The 16,599-nt window shown below is 45.7% G+C and overlaps 1 protein-coding gene across 37 annotated transcripts in view; it reads left to right on the top strand.

Moving 5' to 3' along the window:
* The window catches only part of SORBS1 (sorbin and SH3 domain containing 1), a 226,497-nt gene extending 209,898 nt beyond the window's left edge, over positions 1 to 16,599 (top strand). For 20 of the 37 annotated variants that reach the window (XM_059398194.1, XM_059398192.1, XM_059398211.1 and 17 more), the window contains 3 exons: positions 7,020 to 7,078; positions 10,044 to 10,156; positions 13,236 to 16,599. In XM_059398194.1, the coding sequence (XP_059254177.1) occupies positions 7,020 to 7,078; positions 10,044 to 10,156; positions 13,236 to 13,303 (240 nt within the window). In that variant the 3' untranslated portion in view covers positions 13,304 to 16,599. Of the gene's footprint in view, positions 1 to 6,887; positions 7,079 to 10,043; positions 10,157 to 13,235 lie in introns of all 37 variants that reach the window. The other 17 variants (XM_059398210.1, XM_059398177.1, XM_059398176.1 and 14 more) reach the window with 1 other exon arrangement.

The following is a 16,599-nucleotide window of genomic DNA, read 5'->3' as shown; positions in this document are numbered from 1 at the left end:
TCAGGTGATGACAGAAACAGGCTTTGGCGGATTCAGAGGGGATGCCCCTTACTATGTGGTAGCCAGCTTTGTTCCCAGAAAGATAAGAACAGAGACAAGGGCCTGCTTTGAGCGTGGAAATTAAGGAAATCAGAAGTGGTAGGATACCCAGCTGAAAATGGGAAGCATTCTCCTTTGCCTCACCTGGAAGGGAAATCTTTAAATGTGTTCGGATGGTGGTTAACGAAGAGTGGGATGGAGAGGGGCGCTGGCTGCAGTTCCAAAAATAACCAGCAGGTGTTCTCTCAACACCTGAGGTCGGCAACTAAGACCTAAAGTTGAAGTGTCCACCCCTCCAAAGGTGTAAGGAGCCATGGCAGATATCGATAGCAACCGTCATGCCTGCTACAGAGGACCTCCTGAGCTGACCTCCTGGTCAGTGACCTCTCCGGCTACTCTGATGGGTCCCTCGGGCAGAGCACAAGCACGGAGCATCAGGGTGGTGTGGGGTGTACAGGACCCGGGGTCTGAGAGCTCGGGGTTCACATCCGGGCTCCTCAGTTCCCAGCTCACACATGTTGTAGTTTCGTAGGGTGAGGTAACTATGGACCACCCTGCTGAGTTACGAGGATGAAATGAGAGGCAGTGGAGACTTAACACCTGGCACAGGGCCTGTCCCTGGGACTCTGTAAACACCCGTTACGTGATATCAAGGGAACAGGGAAAAGACAGAGAAGCAGCGTGCTGTATCCTCCTTACCCCATTATGCCACCTAAGAGAGGAAGATGGCGGGGCAGGGAGGAGGAGAAGGTAGAAGATGGAAGACTCCTCCCACTCTGTGCTCCACAAATCCAGAATTTAGAAAACGTAAAATTTGCATTCTGTAACTTAGTGCTTCTCCCTGTTCTCTCTCACCTTGTATCAAGGTGTCCTCTTGCAAAGCTTTTGCTTCTTCATCTTTGAATACACATTTGCCATTTCTCCTCTGATTGCTTTAGGAGGGAAAGAGACCACACACTGTAGACCATGACAAGAAGGCTGAGCCTTTGAGTTTGGTGTTGTCATCAGATTCGAGTGATGACAAAGGGCTGTGTTCTCTGTGGAGCAAGGGGACTGTATCTAGGTGGGGAACAGTTGGACCGATTGGTTTTTATTTTGTTTTATGTTTAAGCTGGGATCTTTTTCTTAATGAGCTCAAGGAGAACTTGGTCCTGTTGTGAGGGTCCTGTGGAAGTGTTCTAGAAAGCCAGGGCCCTGAATCAGTCAGGCCTCTGGCTCCTCTGGCCAAGTTTGCCTGTGGTGTGCCCAGAGCTGCGAATCAGCCACCATGCAGGGCAACCCCTCAGCCCCCACACTGCCAGAGGAAGCCCTCCGTCCATATCTGGAGGCTGCGTCAGAAGCCCTCTACCCGGTCCTCAGGGGGCCGTGTGAGGTGCCTCCATCCTTAAGCCTGGTCAGACCCCCACTCCCAGACCCTAACTCCCAGTTCATAGGATGCATGCCCTTTGACCTTTATGCGAGAACCTCAGAGCCAAAAAGGATGTTTATGTTAATCATGTCCAATCCTCTTATTTTACTAAGAATTTGAAATCCAGAGAAATTCCACATTTTGCTCCAAAGACTATGAATTAGTTTTGTAGCCTGGCCTGGAACCCAGATTTCCTTGTACCCAGTTTGGTCTCCCCTGAGAGGCCAGTGTGGGTCACCAGAAAGAGAGGTGGGGTGGGGTCTGAGCAGATGACAGGGTAGGTGTGTGCAGTGGGTTGAGGAATGTTGTCTCTGAGTGACTGGGACTAGGGGCCAGGGGGTGGGGAGGCGGATGGAGGAACAGGGGTGCAGAAGGGATCTGTGATGCTCCCAGGGACTTGGACCACTCTGAGGCTGAGGTCCTTAGTCTTGTTCACATCTCCAGGACTTCCTGCTGTTTTTTATCCTATGGAGAGTTTATTTGGGATTTCAAGGCTTTGGCACACACCCAAAGCTGGACAAGAACCTTGCTAACTCCTTGTGAGCACCAGGTATTTGTGGATCCAGAGGGATTAATAGCTCAAGGGAGGCTGGGGTCAGACTCCTGGGGGTCTTCTGTGAACAGCAGATAGAAAGGCAACTGAGCAAGGCTTCCTGCAGGACTGCTCACTTGGGGAGAATAAAACCAGCAGTCCAGGCCAAGGGGGGCAGTTTGTGAGTGTGTGTGCAAATACAGACGCAAAACAGTTTCCAAATCAACAGCTAACCCTGCTTGCTCTCGGAGGGGTTGGGGGGGCTGGAGTGCAGTTTGTGTGTGTTGGGGGTGGAGGGCTGATGGCTGTTTTTCTAAACATGTTGGGGGAAAACAAAAAAACAAAACTCGAATATATCTCCAAGAGTTTGAAATGTGCTTGGCATAGGATAATGCTCTCTTATTCTTAATCTTGGCTGAGGTCGTAATTAGAATTTTATCTACTTTTTTTTAGGCTTATGTACAGGCAGGGGAGGGTTCAGAGCCTCACTATCCAGTAGGAATATAATGTGAATCATGTATGTAATTTAAAGTTTCCTGGTAGTAAAATGGAGTAAGTGAAATTAATTTTAACAATGTATTTCATTTAGCCCAACATAGCTACTGTAGTATTTAAACTATTAATGTAATTATATAGTAGTATATAATCTGTCTAATTATTAGTAATATAGTTTACAGTCTACATTTTGTGCTAAGTTTTTGAAATCCAGTTTATATTTTTATACTTGCAGCACATTTCATACTGGCCACATCTCAAGTGTTATTGGCTACCATATTAGCGTAGGTTCAGAGGAAAAGATCTATAAAGCTGTACACAGTTAGAAATGGGGGCGAGGGAGGTACACCTGGGTGGCTCAGTTGGTTAAGTGTCTGCCTTCGGCTCAGGTCATGACCCTGGGATCCTGGGATCAAACCCCGCTTCGGGCTCGGGAGCCTGCTTCTCCCTCTCCCTCTGTTGCTCCCCCTGCTCATGCTCACTCTCTCTCTAAAATGAAATAAAATAAAATAAGATAAAATAAAATAAAATAGAAAATGGGGCCAGGGAAAGAAAAATAAATACCTAAAGAAAAAAAATCTGAAAGTAAGTGGCCTTCAAAGCGAAGGGCAAATCCCTGCCTCGGATATCAGTGGTCTCCAGCTCTCCTGAGGGTCCACATTGCCACACACACCCCCGATCAAAAACTGGTTTCTATCCCAACTACATGATATGTTTGATTTAAATGTAAGGAATGTATTTCAAACAGGGAGAAGTTGAACCTTAGGTAATAGGATAAATGTTTATCTTGCTCTTGTCCTTTCTTCCACAAACTGTGGGTAAGGAGTCCAATCATCCTTACCTCGGGGATGACTGAAGTTTGTACTAGATGTCAACTTCGTCTAGATGTGAAGGCAATGATAGTGGTTATCCTCTGATTTGCATATGACCTGAAACCAAGGAAGGTATTAGCTGGGTCAGTATCCCTTCCAGTACTGTGCATCCTTAAGTTAAGGACTGGACCGTATCTGTTACCACACACTGTACCTTTTACATAAAGAAAAAGTATTCAGGAAGAGAAGTGACCTATTGTCACAAAGGGCAGAAGCTAGATGTTGCTATGGTCCTAGCTATCCCAGCGGGACTCAAGAAGAAAGTGGTGTATGTCACGTAGACACCAAGCACTCAGTATTCAGTGGCTTTGTCCCGTTGTGCAAACTTCATGCTTCCTTGAGCCTTAAAAGTCCTTTTCCACCTTCTCTAAGTCAAAGGGTTAATGTAAAAGTCAGATGAGGTCATGGATCTCTATGTGCTTTGAAAGCTGGGGGTGTGTGTTTGTTTTTAAGTGCTTTGCAAAAAAGGGATAGTAAAATATTCGGGTCCTTTTTAACATACCTGATGTACCAAACCTCTCTGAAGCACCAAATATTTGCTTGATGATCAAGTCTAGTCACTCCTTGGAGATTAAGTTCACTGAAAGATGCTACAGGGCTTCTGTAAGCTTTGACCACCATGTGTAGAGATGGTCCACATCCTCTTTCTGTTCTGCATTTGACCTGAGGTCATTGGGCCACAGACACAGTTTGGAAATATTTTGGTTATTATGAGAACTTTCATTTTCATGAGGTGTGACCCACATTCAACAGTCTTGGCACATTCTAGCCAAAGAATCTCAGTGAAGGATAATTAAGGTCCCCTACAGCCTTTCTCTCCCAGATTGATCTGTGGACCAGCATCAGAGGCATCATCAGCAAAAATGTAAGAATCTTGAGGGCATGTTCTGGAATGACATGGGGTGTGATATAACTGATGAATCATGACCTCTACCTCTGAAACTAATAATACACTATATGTTAATTATTGAATTTAAATAAAACTAAAATAAAAATTTTAAAATGTAGTCTCAGGATGCACCCCAGGTGTGTCCACTCAGACTCTGCCTGTTAACAGGGCTCCAAGCAGATAGCAGCACACACAGAGGGTTGAGAAGCCGTCCCCCCACAGCATCCCATCAAGTGATAGCACAGTGGCTGGGATTGGCTGCTCCCTTCCTCTCCAGGCAGCCCTTCTACTGGACAGCTCGAACTTCTAGAGTTTTCCCTCCTGATAAAATCCTCCTGTCAGAGTACATTTCCTTCTTCCGCCCCGTTAAAGCCCGCATAGCAAGTGCTTGGAAATAGTTACTTTGGCGATGACCTGAGATCAAGGAAGGGATTACACAGAAGCCTTGATCCAGAGGCTGGATGGGTGGTGATTGGGGCCACACAAGGTCACCTGGCAAAGACCAGCAGGTCCTGAGATGTTAGAGAAGGACCCTGAAAAGGACTCTGGCAGGTTTGGCTCCTCCTTTACGCCTGACAGAGTCCAGGGTTTAAAGGATTAGCGTCTTGAAGAAGTTTAGAGAACTTGAAGAGGTTTCTCAAAAGGACGGGAATACAGAAGTGATGTCTGGGGTGGCATTCAGCCCTGTGTGACATGCTAAAGGATGAGGCCATTTACAGCGGAATTAAACATGAGGGGATGGTGTGGTGCACACGAGGGCCAGCCCAGCAGCTTGACCTCTTGCTAGCTGTATGGCATTGGGACATGCCCCAAACTCCCCCTCCCCCAGCATCAGCTTCCTGGGTTTTAAAATCAAACAGAATGATAAACCCTGTGCCTATCTCCAGGGTTTCTGTGGGACTCATGGAAAATAATACCCTTGAGCACTCTTAATGACGTGAGAAATGGTCTAAGGATGAAAGATCCAGTGGGACAGTAGATGAATCCAGAAGACAAATCTACCACTGACTTGCTGTGTGACCTCAGGGGAGGCCCTGGGCCTCTCTGTGAATCAAGTGGGTCATATATAGAAGATCGGAGTGTCCTCCTAGAAGGCCCCAAGTTACCAGGGCTTGTTGCTATTGGTACATGTTACCTAGAGGGTTTTTCCAAGAAGCATGGCTCTTCAAATACTTATTTAGAGAGATTTCTTAGAGCTTGGAATTGAATCCTTTCTCAGGGAAATGATTCCAGACACTCTTCCTGGCCTATCCTGTGGGAGACCCACTTTAAAAATGGGTCGGCCTGGCCATAATCACACCTGCGTTTCCATGTCAGCAGGTGGTAGCTGAGCCGGTGGGTGAAGAGTGATGGTTTCATTTCTGCAGCTGTGTCAGGACACCCAGTCCTATTTCTGGAAGCAAACTCTGTCCTGTGAGATATCTGAACTCCTACCTGGCTGGAGGGTGTCCTGTGCAGACTTCTCCAGGGCAACAGTCTTGTCTGATACTTCAGATATCACCAAGGAGTTTATCAGAAGCATTTCTGATTGTTTTCATAAGTACGCAGATGTGGCATACCTGTTAGTTTTATGAGCCTGCGTTGCCAGCGGAGGCTTCCAGTCAGCAAGATAACTGAAACTGCATCCGCAGATGCTTGCCAGTTGAGAGCAAAAGGACCAGTGTGTGTGTCTGTGGAGGCTCATAACTGTTCCCTAAGGCAGCCCTTCTGTGTCTCTCTCCTGCCGGTCTGGGGATCCTCTGTTCATGCTCAGCTCACTGTGCTCATATCCCTAACCTCCCATTCCAGTGCCTGGATGCTTGCTTCTAATTCCGTACATTGCATTTTCTCCTGTGCGCCCACCGTGTTGTCATGGAAACTCGATGGCCGTAGGCCATGAGTCTCCTGCGTCATCGAGTGTGATGGTGTGGTACGTGTATTTGCTCACACTTTTATTTTGAATCCGTTCCAATGTGACATCTGCTAAAATGTCTCCCTTATAATTTGCTTGGTGATCACAGCCTTCTCATCATTCATTGAGAGCAGGACCTGATCTCACAGAATCTGAAAAGAGCTATGTGGTAAGATGCCTGTTGAATAAGACCGTAGCTTTCCTAAAGAGAATCCTTACTGACTTCTAGAGTCTCAGCTGGAGTAATGCCTGGCTAACTCGTAGAGCCATTATTTGCGAGAGTTATATGGCTCTTGTCCCAGAGGGAAATGTTAGGCCCACCCCTTCCCTCTCAGAGAGCAGAGGAATTTAGAGACAATATCTGTACTCTGCCTATATGTGGGATGAAAGTAATGGTTAGTGCATGATCGGGGAATTCATACTTGCATTTCTATCCTGAAGTTATTCCATTTGTGACAGTTGCTCACTAATTATAGGCTTTTATGCTGCTGCCTTTTTTTTAATATTCATACTAAATTCCAAATTCTTCTGTATCTTACCTGTTTTTTCCATGCTTTACACCTGGATCCCTCCTGCACTCCACTACTGGAATATCTATTTTTTTTAACCTGGATCTTCAACTCTGTTGTTTCCCTGGACTTATGTGCTTCGTCTGGAATGTTACATCTCTTCCTCTCTCTTTTTTTTTGTTTTTTGTTTTTTGTTTTTTGTCCCCATGTTGACTGTTTATGGGGGTTTCTGGATATCGGGGCCACTCACAGGAAGCAGTTTGCAATGAGATCATAAACATTGCCGAAAAATCTGTTCATTACTGCAGCACTGTCTCTCATCCCCTTGACTTTCATCACAAGGTATCCCCTTCTGACAATAAATCATCTTTAATCATTTCTCAGCAACCTCAAGCCCAGCAGCGAAGAGTTACCCCAGATAGGAGTCAAACCTCACAAGATTTGTAAGTACACCTAAACTTCCTTTCTCGTGTTTTTAGTAGACTGTTGGCTTTAAAGAATGGGTCATTGACCAACTAAGGGGCAGCTATCTGGGGAAATGAACGAGTCACCCCAAGCTTCTCTGAGGATTTCTAGTTGAGGCCATGTTTCCCATCAGCCAACACGAAACAGGTGCTGGGCTGGTAACTAAAGGAGGTCACAGACTGCTGAAAGATAGAGACCAGGAAAGAATGAACTGCCATCCAGGGGCCAATGAGGACAATGGTGACTGACTTCAGTCCTAGTGTTGTGGGAATATAGAGGAAAGAGTTATTCGTTCTGCCTAAAGGAATAGAGTTGATCTACTCATTAAAAAAAAAAAAAAAAAAAATCATGGAGTATCTCCTGTGCTGTAAGCATATAAGGGTCAACTCCATTCCCAGAAGAAGAAAGATTTGGAATGAGCATTGAAAGACACATCGAAGGAGCCCCTGGCTGGCTCAGTCAGTAGAGCATGCAACTTAATTTCAGAGTCGTGAGCTCAAGCCCCATGTGGATGTAGAGCTTACAGAAAGAAAGAGGAAGGAAGGTGGAGGGGAGGAAAGAAAAGAAGACAAACTGGATTTGAGAGCTGGAACAGGGAGGTTAAAGCTCTTCCCAGATGAGGAAACCATACATGCAAAGACCCAGGGCAGATGGTGTGTTTGGGGACCTCGGAGAAGGGCCATATGGGGAAAGGACTCAACGGAACAGCACCCTAAGCATCATGAGGCCCATCCAAAATTAGAGCTGATTGGGGGACCCAAGCAGTGAGGCTGTGGGACCTTGGCCCACCTGTCTCCGCTATGTGGGAGTGAGGATAGAGAAGCAGGTATCCAGAGTCAGCTCCCAGAGCTGAGGTGAGCAAGGCAGCCGTCATGGAAGTAGAAGAGGAAGATGAGGCATTCTGAGGAGTCCAAGTTGGATGGACACAGCATGCAAGTATGGAAACATCAAAAATGTATTCACTTTCCAACTGAAAGCTGCCTGCAACTCTTCGTGCCTCGTTGTAGACCTTCTTTCTGGTAGACAGAGGCATCTACTGATTATCCATACACTTGGATAGATGTATAAAATTAAGTGGTCCCTTTGTTTTAGCAGAGGAAAAAGAACCTCTCCTTCCCAGGGACTGGCTCCTCTTCCTCGTTTCTAGTCTCATTTGTTCACTCACTGGAATTCGCTGGCATCTACTGGAAATGGTAGCTGGTTGGCTCATTTGCAGAGTTTTGCCCGCTACTGTTGTGTTTCAGAATAGTAATACACAGAATCGTGAAGATACTTCTTAAGGAATAAATGAAAACAAACTTTTCCATGTCAGATTTCATCACAAGTAGGGCCAGCATCCTCCAGTGAGCTGTTGTCAGGACAGACGGAACAGCATAGACCAGATTGCCTTAGGCCAACTAACAAGTGAATAAAAATCTTACTCCCAGACGTCACTGGGATAGAAAGAAAGCAAAAAGCTTTCAAGAATTTTGGGAAAGGGACATCACATTTAAAAACAATTAACAAGGGGCACCTGGCTAGCTCAGTCAGAAGAGAGTTCAGCTCTTGATCTCGGGGTCAAGGGTATAGAGATTATTTAAATGAATAAATAAAAACTTTTAGGGGCACCTGGTGGCCTGGACAGTTAAGCGTCTGGCATGATCCCAGGGTCCTGGGATCCAGCCCCGCGTTAGACTTCCTGCTCAGCAGGAAGCCTGCTTCTCCCTCTCCTACTCCCCCTGCTTGTGTTTGTTCCCTCTCTCATTATCTCTCTCTGTCAAGTAAATTTTTTAAAAAACTTAAAAACTTTAAAACAGGGGCACCTGGGTGGCTCAGTGGGTTAAAGCCTCTGCCTTGGGCTCAGGTCGTGATCTCGGGGTCCTGGACTCGAGCCCCACATCAGGCTCTCTGCTCAGCGGGGAGCCTGCTTCCTCCTCTCTCTCTGTCTGCTTGTGATCTCTGTCTGTCAAATAAATAAAATCTTAAAAAAAAAAAAAAACTTTAAAAAATAAAAACAATGAAATATATATTAGCATATTAAGAAACTCAAGGTAAGCAATTGGAATGTACTTTTTATATCTTTATATCAATACACCTATATATATATACATATATATGTATATATATAGAAAAAATTTTTTATGCTCTCCAATGTTTATAACCAGAATATTGTGTCTATCTCTGGACCTGTTACTTCTTCTTCTCTCTTTTCTTTTTTAAACTTCTGATTGTCCCTGGTAATCTACATACATTCTCCTATGTTAACAAAAAGAAAAAACTTTGGTTAACTTTAAAGAGGGGGCATCTGTGGTGAGTGGGTGGCTCAGTGGGTAAAACCCTCTGCTTTTGGCTCAGGTCATGATCCCAGCCCGCATCTGGCTCTCTGCCCACCCCGCTGCCTGCCTCTCTGTCTATTTGTGATCTCTGTCAAGTAAATAAATAAAATCATATTAAAAAAAAAAAATAGAGGGGGAATCTATTGGACACCTGAGTGGCTCAGTGGGCTAAGCCTCTGCCTTCAGCTCAAGTCATGGTCTCAGGGTCCTGGGATCAAGCCCCGCATCGGGCTCTCTGCTTAGCAGGAAGCCTGCTTCCCGCCCCCACCCCCACCCACCTTTCTGCCTGCTTGTGATCTCTGTCAAATAAATAAAATCTTTAAAAAAAGTAATAAAGTGGCAGGGTCTAAACAAAATGTTTAGCTCTGGTAACTAAAGGAAACTCAATAAAAGGACTTGTCATAATCTTACTCATCAGAGGCTCCCCATCCCTAGCAGTCTTCATTTCCTTATTCTATGCTGAGTAGATCTCCCCAAAGTCTACCCTGCCAGGGAAGTAGCCAGTAAAATACTTCCATCCCCACTGATGAGTATGAAACACTACCCATGTGTTGGTTTAACTGAATTGGGCTTTAAAAATTCATTATTTGATCCTGTCAATGTTTGATTTAATGTCTCTCATTTTTAGGTTTAGCTACCAAGCATTGTATAGCTATATACCCCAGAATGATGATGAATTGGAACTCCGAGATGGAGATATTGTTGATGTCATGGAAAAATGTGATGATGGATGGTTCGTTGGTAAGTGATCTCCTCGCGCTTTCCTTACTAGTTGTGTATTGAAGGAGTAACGAGGAGCGACAAGCCACGCAAAAGGCAGTCCTTGCTGCACAGAAAACAGAGCCTTCTCTGATCAGGGTCTGCTGTCGGGCGTACTGGGTCACCCACGTTATGCTTGCTCTGAAGACTGTGTGGGTGACAGTCATGGTACCAGACCCAAAATCCAAGCATGCCAATGCAGCTGCACAGGAGGGCAGTTGTCAGATTACTGGAGTTCTGTTTGTATTTCTGTTGCGCATTTTATCTGTTCTACATTTGAAATTTTTATTTATTTTATACTCTTAGGAAACAACACAAGAGAATTTGAGTGTAGGTCTCAACCGTGAAACTCAAGCGTATGTGTAGACATTCCAAAGACCTTATTTACAGGCTTCCCATAACTTTAATCAAAACAACCTGCTTAATTAAAACAAAAGATTCACCATTAGAGAACAGGAGAAAGATCAATATTTTTTGAGATTTTACTACAAAGCAGATACTTGCTCAATATACTTTATTATTGAAGTTCTCGATAAATAGCCCGTGACACAAGAATTATCTTCAGTTCACAGACTCAAAAACTGAAGCCCAAAGTGGTGACATAAGTATCCCGGGTCACCCAGGTAGCCAGTCGTGGGTCCAATACTCAGATTCAGAAGTATCTGTCCCCAGGTTTCTGTTCTTTCTCCTCAGGCACAAATATGCTCTTGGGAGCCACTGACTCACTTTTTGCCTCTGCTCTCCCCTTGTACAAATGGCTTTACCTTTATCTTCCTTCTAAGACCAGTTCCTTCCTGATCTCTCTGGAAAATCCTTGTTAACGTGTAGTCCTCTCAGGGCTGGGGTAGTGAGAATGGCCAGGCCACAGCAGACATGGGAAGCCAGAAAGATTTGCCTGGGACTCAACGGCCTCTTAGAAAGCTGCCCCAACCTCCCCAGACCCCCAGAAGCCTATGGCCGCTCAGCATCCTTAGACTGCTCCAGTCAGAAGGAAGTCAGGTCTGCAAAGTCGGCAACACTCCAGTGGAGTGTTGTCAAGCCGTGAATGGAATTTAAAATTTTCTGGAAGCCACCTTGAAAGAAGTAAAATGAAACCCATAAAACTAATTATAGGGATATAGTTTATTAACACCATTGCATTCAAAATATTGTCATTTGAATGCGGAATCGGTATAAAAAATTGTTAGTATGAAAAGAAGAATGTGGGGTACCTGGGTGGCTCAGTGGGTTAAAGCCTCTGCCTTCGGCTCAGGTCATGATCCCAGGGTCCTGGGATCGAGCCCCACATCGGGCTCTCTGCTCAGTGGGGAGCCTGCTTCCCTCTTTCTCTCTCTGCCTGCCTCTCTGCCTACTTGCGATCTCTGCCTATCAAATAAATAAACAAAATCTTTAAAAAAAAAAAAAAAAGAAAGAAAGAAAGAAAGAAAAGGAGAATGTAAACGGTCTTTCTCAACCTTGGAATTCTGATGTGTATTTTGCAGATTGGGCGTAGCTGTTCAGACTGGGCACGTTTCCAGTGCCCGGTCGCTGCCCGTGCCAGGCGTAGGAGAGCGCAGCTCTGGTGTAGATTCACTGTTAAACCCCTCCAGGACTATTTACATTTTTTTTTAAAGACTTTATTTATTTATTTGACAGAGATCACAAGTAGGCAGAGAGGCAGGCAGAGAGAGGAGGAAGCAGGCTCCCCGCTGAGCAGAGAGCCCGATGCGGGGCTCAATCCCTGGACCCTGGGATCATGACCTGGGCCGAAGGCAGAGGCTTTAACCCACTGAGCCACCCAGGCACCCCCTATTTACATTTTTTATGAGAACATGGGGTAGGGTGAGAGGGATGCCTCAATCCCTCAAATACTTTAGAATGGAGCCTAGTGCTCAGAGGAGAATCAAGTAACCCAGCGGAGCTCGTTTTTCCTGTCCATAAGGGAAGGTGCAAATCAGCTATAGGAGCACATCTCTGGCCCTTATCATCTCAGTTCTCTGCAGCCTCCTCAGGGGTCCTCCCTCAGGGGTCAGCCAGTTCTTTCAGATGTCTTTAGGTTGACACTTTCTTTTAGCTTCGGGCAACAGCTCCAGCCTGCAGGTAGCAGCTGCTTGGAATGCTGTGGTCCCTGGGGTCGTGGAGCTGTATCCACGCCAACTGGAAAAAGGATGCAATTATCCCAATTGTGCTGTTGGCCAGTGAGTGCAGACCAGGGACATGGCCTGGATCTGCCACCACCCCCACCCCCAGCTTTAGAGAGTCCCAAGGGAAGGAGCCAGGTTAGGGATCCGGCAGTTCGGGATGTTGAACAGTGCAGGAAGGCATTGTACCCCCATAGCTCAGTGTTCCTGCCTCAGCGGGAGCCTTGGCAAGGTGGGCAGTAGAGGCAGGTGTCAGTCCAGGGCTCAGGCATGGGCTTCTGAGAGGAATTTCCTTTTGATGTGTGCCCCTATCCAGGAGACTTTCAGAAATCCTACAGTTTAGAAGTTCTAAATCCCTGGTATCTTGTGTTAAGTAAATGGGTTCATCTTTTTCCAAAAAGGAGAAGTATTAGAAAGAGCAGTGGGCTGGAAGTCAGGCGTCCCGGGTTCCGAGCCTGCTTCTGATGCTTGCTAAACTGTGGGACTTAAGCTCTCTGGGCTTCCCATTCCTCATCTGGAAAGGGGGCTGGGGCTAGTCCCAAGAGTGCCTGCCTGGCTTACGACCCAGCATTGTTTTGCTGCGTAAAAGAGATAAGACAGGGAAAAGTGCTTTGGAAACCACATGCTGTTCTTCACGCTGCAAAGTTATCAAAGGGCTCTCTCCAGGGGTGCCTGCGTGGCTCAGTCTGTCAAGCGTCAGACTCTTGGTTTCCTCAGGTCATGGTCTCAGGGTTGTGAGATCGAGCCCTGAGTTGGGCCCCGTGCTTGATGGGGAGTCTGCTTGGAATTCTCTCTCCCTCGGCCCCTCCCCCTCTTATGTGTGTGCACTCTCGCTCTCTCAAATAAATTAATTTAAAAAACAACAACAACAACAGAGGGCTCTCTCTGAACTCATGGGTGAGCTTTCTTATTTTGCTTATGTTCTGTTTGTTTTTCTATAGGTACTTCAAGAAGGACAAGGCAATTTGGTACTTTTCCAGGCAACTATGTAAAGCCTTTGTATCTATAAGAAGATTGAAAACCGGAGATTATTTTTTCTTGGAGGATGAAACATAACTCGTGAACTGGTCTCTTTATTTAAATGTTGAGTCAGTAGGAAAACTAATGCAGTGGATAAAGTAAGAAGCAAAAGAGAGGGACAGAGAAGTGTTGTGTCTAAAGGCCGAGTCTGTCTACGCTGACAGCATATCAGGCAAGCCGGACTGAGGAAAAAGGAATGAGGCAAGTCTGTATTTACTTAGCTGCTTCTGGGAGCCACTCCAAGCCTTCCCCGCCTCTCCCCTTCTTGGGTAATCTGACCTGTAACACAGTCCAGGATCAGTGAGGTCAGAAATGCCTCTTGCTGCCCTGGCCTTGACCAGCTCTGGCTCGACGTGGCCATTTAGCCAGAAGCAGTCCTCGGGACACCAGGCAGATCCCCAGCCGTTCTCCAAAGGCTCCATACCCCAGCCACCCCAGAGCCCACCGGTTTCCCAACGTTGCTGGAAATCTGCTTAGGCGGCTGAGGCCTCCCCTGGACAGTGGTGGAGGCTACCAGGCTCTCCAAGACCATGTGCCTCGTTCCCGGGGAACATGGGGCAATGGAGGGAGCGTGGAGGTGCCCTGTGCACTGAGCCTGCATGCACCATGGCCCTCGACGCCCCTGGTGTTCAGACTGAAAAGCACATGAGGTTTGCTGGTGGAAGTGGGGCGCCCAGGTCAGGTAGTTAAAGTTGTGTTTTCAAGTGATGACGTTAGGAAGTTCTGTAGCTATCAAGGTCGCTTGCGACGTGACCCTTTCCCATATCACTGACTTGTAAATGGTCACCTTTGGCACAATTTCATTTACCAGAATGCCAGTGCTAACCTTTCTTTTCTGGATTGTTTTTGGTCAGGGCATTTTGAGGTGGCTAGGCCTGTTCTCTCAGAGAACCAGGGATGGCGTTCAGTGAATCGTTGAACAGACACCATCGCACGTTGGACGCTGGCGCCACCAAGGAGCAGGACATGCCCCACGCCCTAGGCTCACTGTGTCCTCATTTGTACTCCCCGAAGCAGGTTCAGGAAACGCCCATGAGGTAGTCACCCAGTATCCTCACCCCGGTGAGGCTTCTCTTCAGAGCAGAAGGCACAGAGGCTGTGGCCCTATATGTGAGGCCCTATGTGTGAGGTAGTGATTCTGCCGCTCCCAGGAGGTCTGTCCTCTGTGGGGCCATGTGGGAGGAAGGAGGCCCCTGTAACACCCGGGTGCTCAGTCACAACTCCATCCATCTTAAGGATGTTGGTCAGCCTCTCTGTTAGATCCGTTGAAGAAATAGGGACTGGCCCACCTGCCTGTCGGGTACTCACAGGTGACGAGAGAGGCAGACACACAAAACTACTGGGTCAAGAGAGACCATGATATGTGCTGAGAAGGGTATGAGAGAGAGGAGGAGGTTATCTTTCCCTGGAGAGACTCTAGAAAGCATTGTCGTGTTTCTCTCTCCATGAGCTCACTCTTGAACAACTAGGCTGCTGGAAGAACCTTTGTCTGAGGGTAGTTTATGGCCAGAAATTCTTGGAACTTTTCCAGAGTCTTCAGACTCTCATCCTCCCCACAAATACACATCCAAGGTCACAAATAAGAACAGCATTTCTAGGTAGGTGGACTGTGTACAGGAATCCTGGCTCTCTGCATATAGCTCAGAATTGCCTCCCAACCATCGTCCCAGAGTTTGGAGTCCTTACAAGGAGGCAGAGTCTGTCTTCAGTGCCTCTGCCTCACCTTCTGTCTCTGCCACTCACCTGCCACCCATCAGCTCTGCACCCCTGTGCCCTCCTCAGACAGCCTCATTCTCTCCCTGTCCTCCTTTCAAGTCCTCGTCTCAGGAAAGAAAATGCTGCTGACTCCTTCACACTAGAGTGTAAATGACTGAAAAGAGGAATGTGTTAACTTCTTCCTGGAGACATTTGTTTTTAACTAGGACAGAGAAGAGCCTTAACCCCAAGGGATGAGGCTATGGAACTAATGGTGGGGGTAGGGGTGCCGGTGGTGGGGGAGGAGCTTCCTGGGTAGAAGGAGCCTCTCTGAGTCTTTGAATCAGACTCCCTGCTTTGGAAGGTCCACTTCCCCTGGGGGTGCTGTTTGACTCTCTCTGAGGGAATATAGTGCAAGTGCATATGCACGTGCGTTTTGCACGACAGCATTTCACTCATTTTTGGAATGTAACTCCTATATTGGCTAACGTGTTTGCTGGTCTGTCATAGATGCAAACCATTAATAATAATCTAATAGTTCTGTTTTTTTTTTTTGAGGGGTGCTTCTTGATTCAGTAGGTAATTTTGAACACCTCTTTAAATACAGCTAGAAAATAAAACCAATTTGTAAAGCCACATTCGCGTATGATGCCAGCCTCACGCATTTGTAGATCTCCAGAAACCCAGGTATGCCTCACCGATTTGCCAGTCTTTAACAAAATCATGTCAAAATTTGCATCAAACTTCAGCTTCCTATGTATGATGAAACAAGGAACCAAGGTTTCCAATTGCTCTTTTGTCCTCAGACATTTAGTAATATAAAATACCTATTTTTATGCGAGATATTTATACAGGTTTATTAATAGCAAGCGCAACTAACTGGCACCCTGCCTTGCAACACATTTTGATATATTCGCCATGCTTCTGGGTAAAGGCAAGCCCCAACTACTTATCTTTTGCAGTCTCTCTCGGATCAGTAAAAGAAAAAAAAAATCATATGCGTAAGAAGTAGGACTGTAAATATGTATATTTAACTTTGTATAGCCCATGTACCTACTTTATATAGAAAAATAATTTTAAAAATTTGAACTGAAGGGGGATAAAATAAGGAAGTCATGAAGTTTTTTGCATTTTTATTTAAATGAAGGAATTCCAAATAATTCACCTGCAGATTTTTAGCACAAGAATAGCCATTGTAAAGTGTTAAAATTTCAAATAATCATTCTTTCTGGGAGAGAAGGTAATTGTTATCTCAGTTACAGGTTTTTTTTGGTTTTTTTTTTTAATTTTGTTTTTGATTTATTTTTTGCAGTCCTATTTATCTATAGTAGGTATAAGTTCTTTTGCTAGAATAGGTCACTACAGAGAAGATTATATTCTGAGAGAAAAATAACTGACATTATACATAACCAATTAATTTAAAGTGTTGCCATTTTAATCACACACGGAGAGCATGTACTATTCCGAAACAGATTGTTCTCTTCATTTATTTTTCTTTATTGCCGTGGATCGATTTGATAAATGGGTGTGTTGAGATACTACATTTGCTGTACGTATTATTTAATAAACTTTATTCAGAATTGCGTGGCA

The sequence above is a fragment of the Mustela nigripes genome, chromosome 4 (genome assembly GCF_022355385.1).
Source record: "Mustela nigripes isolate SB6536 chromosome 4, MUSNIG.SB6536, whole genome shotgun sequence".
Taxonomy (NCBI): Eukaryota; Metazoa; Chordata; class Mammalia; order Carnivora; family Mustelidae; genus Mustela; species Mustela nigripes.
This window is presented reverse-complemented; position numbering and strand designations above follow the sequence as displayed.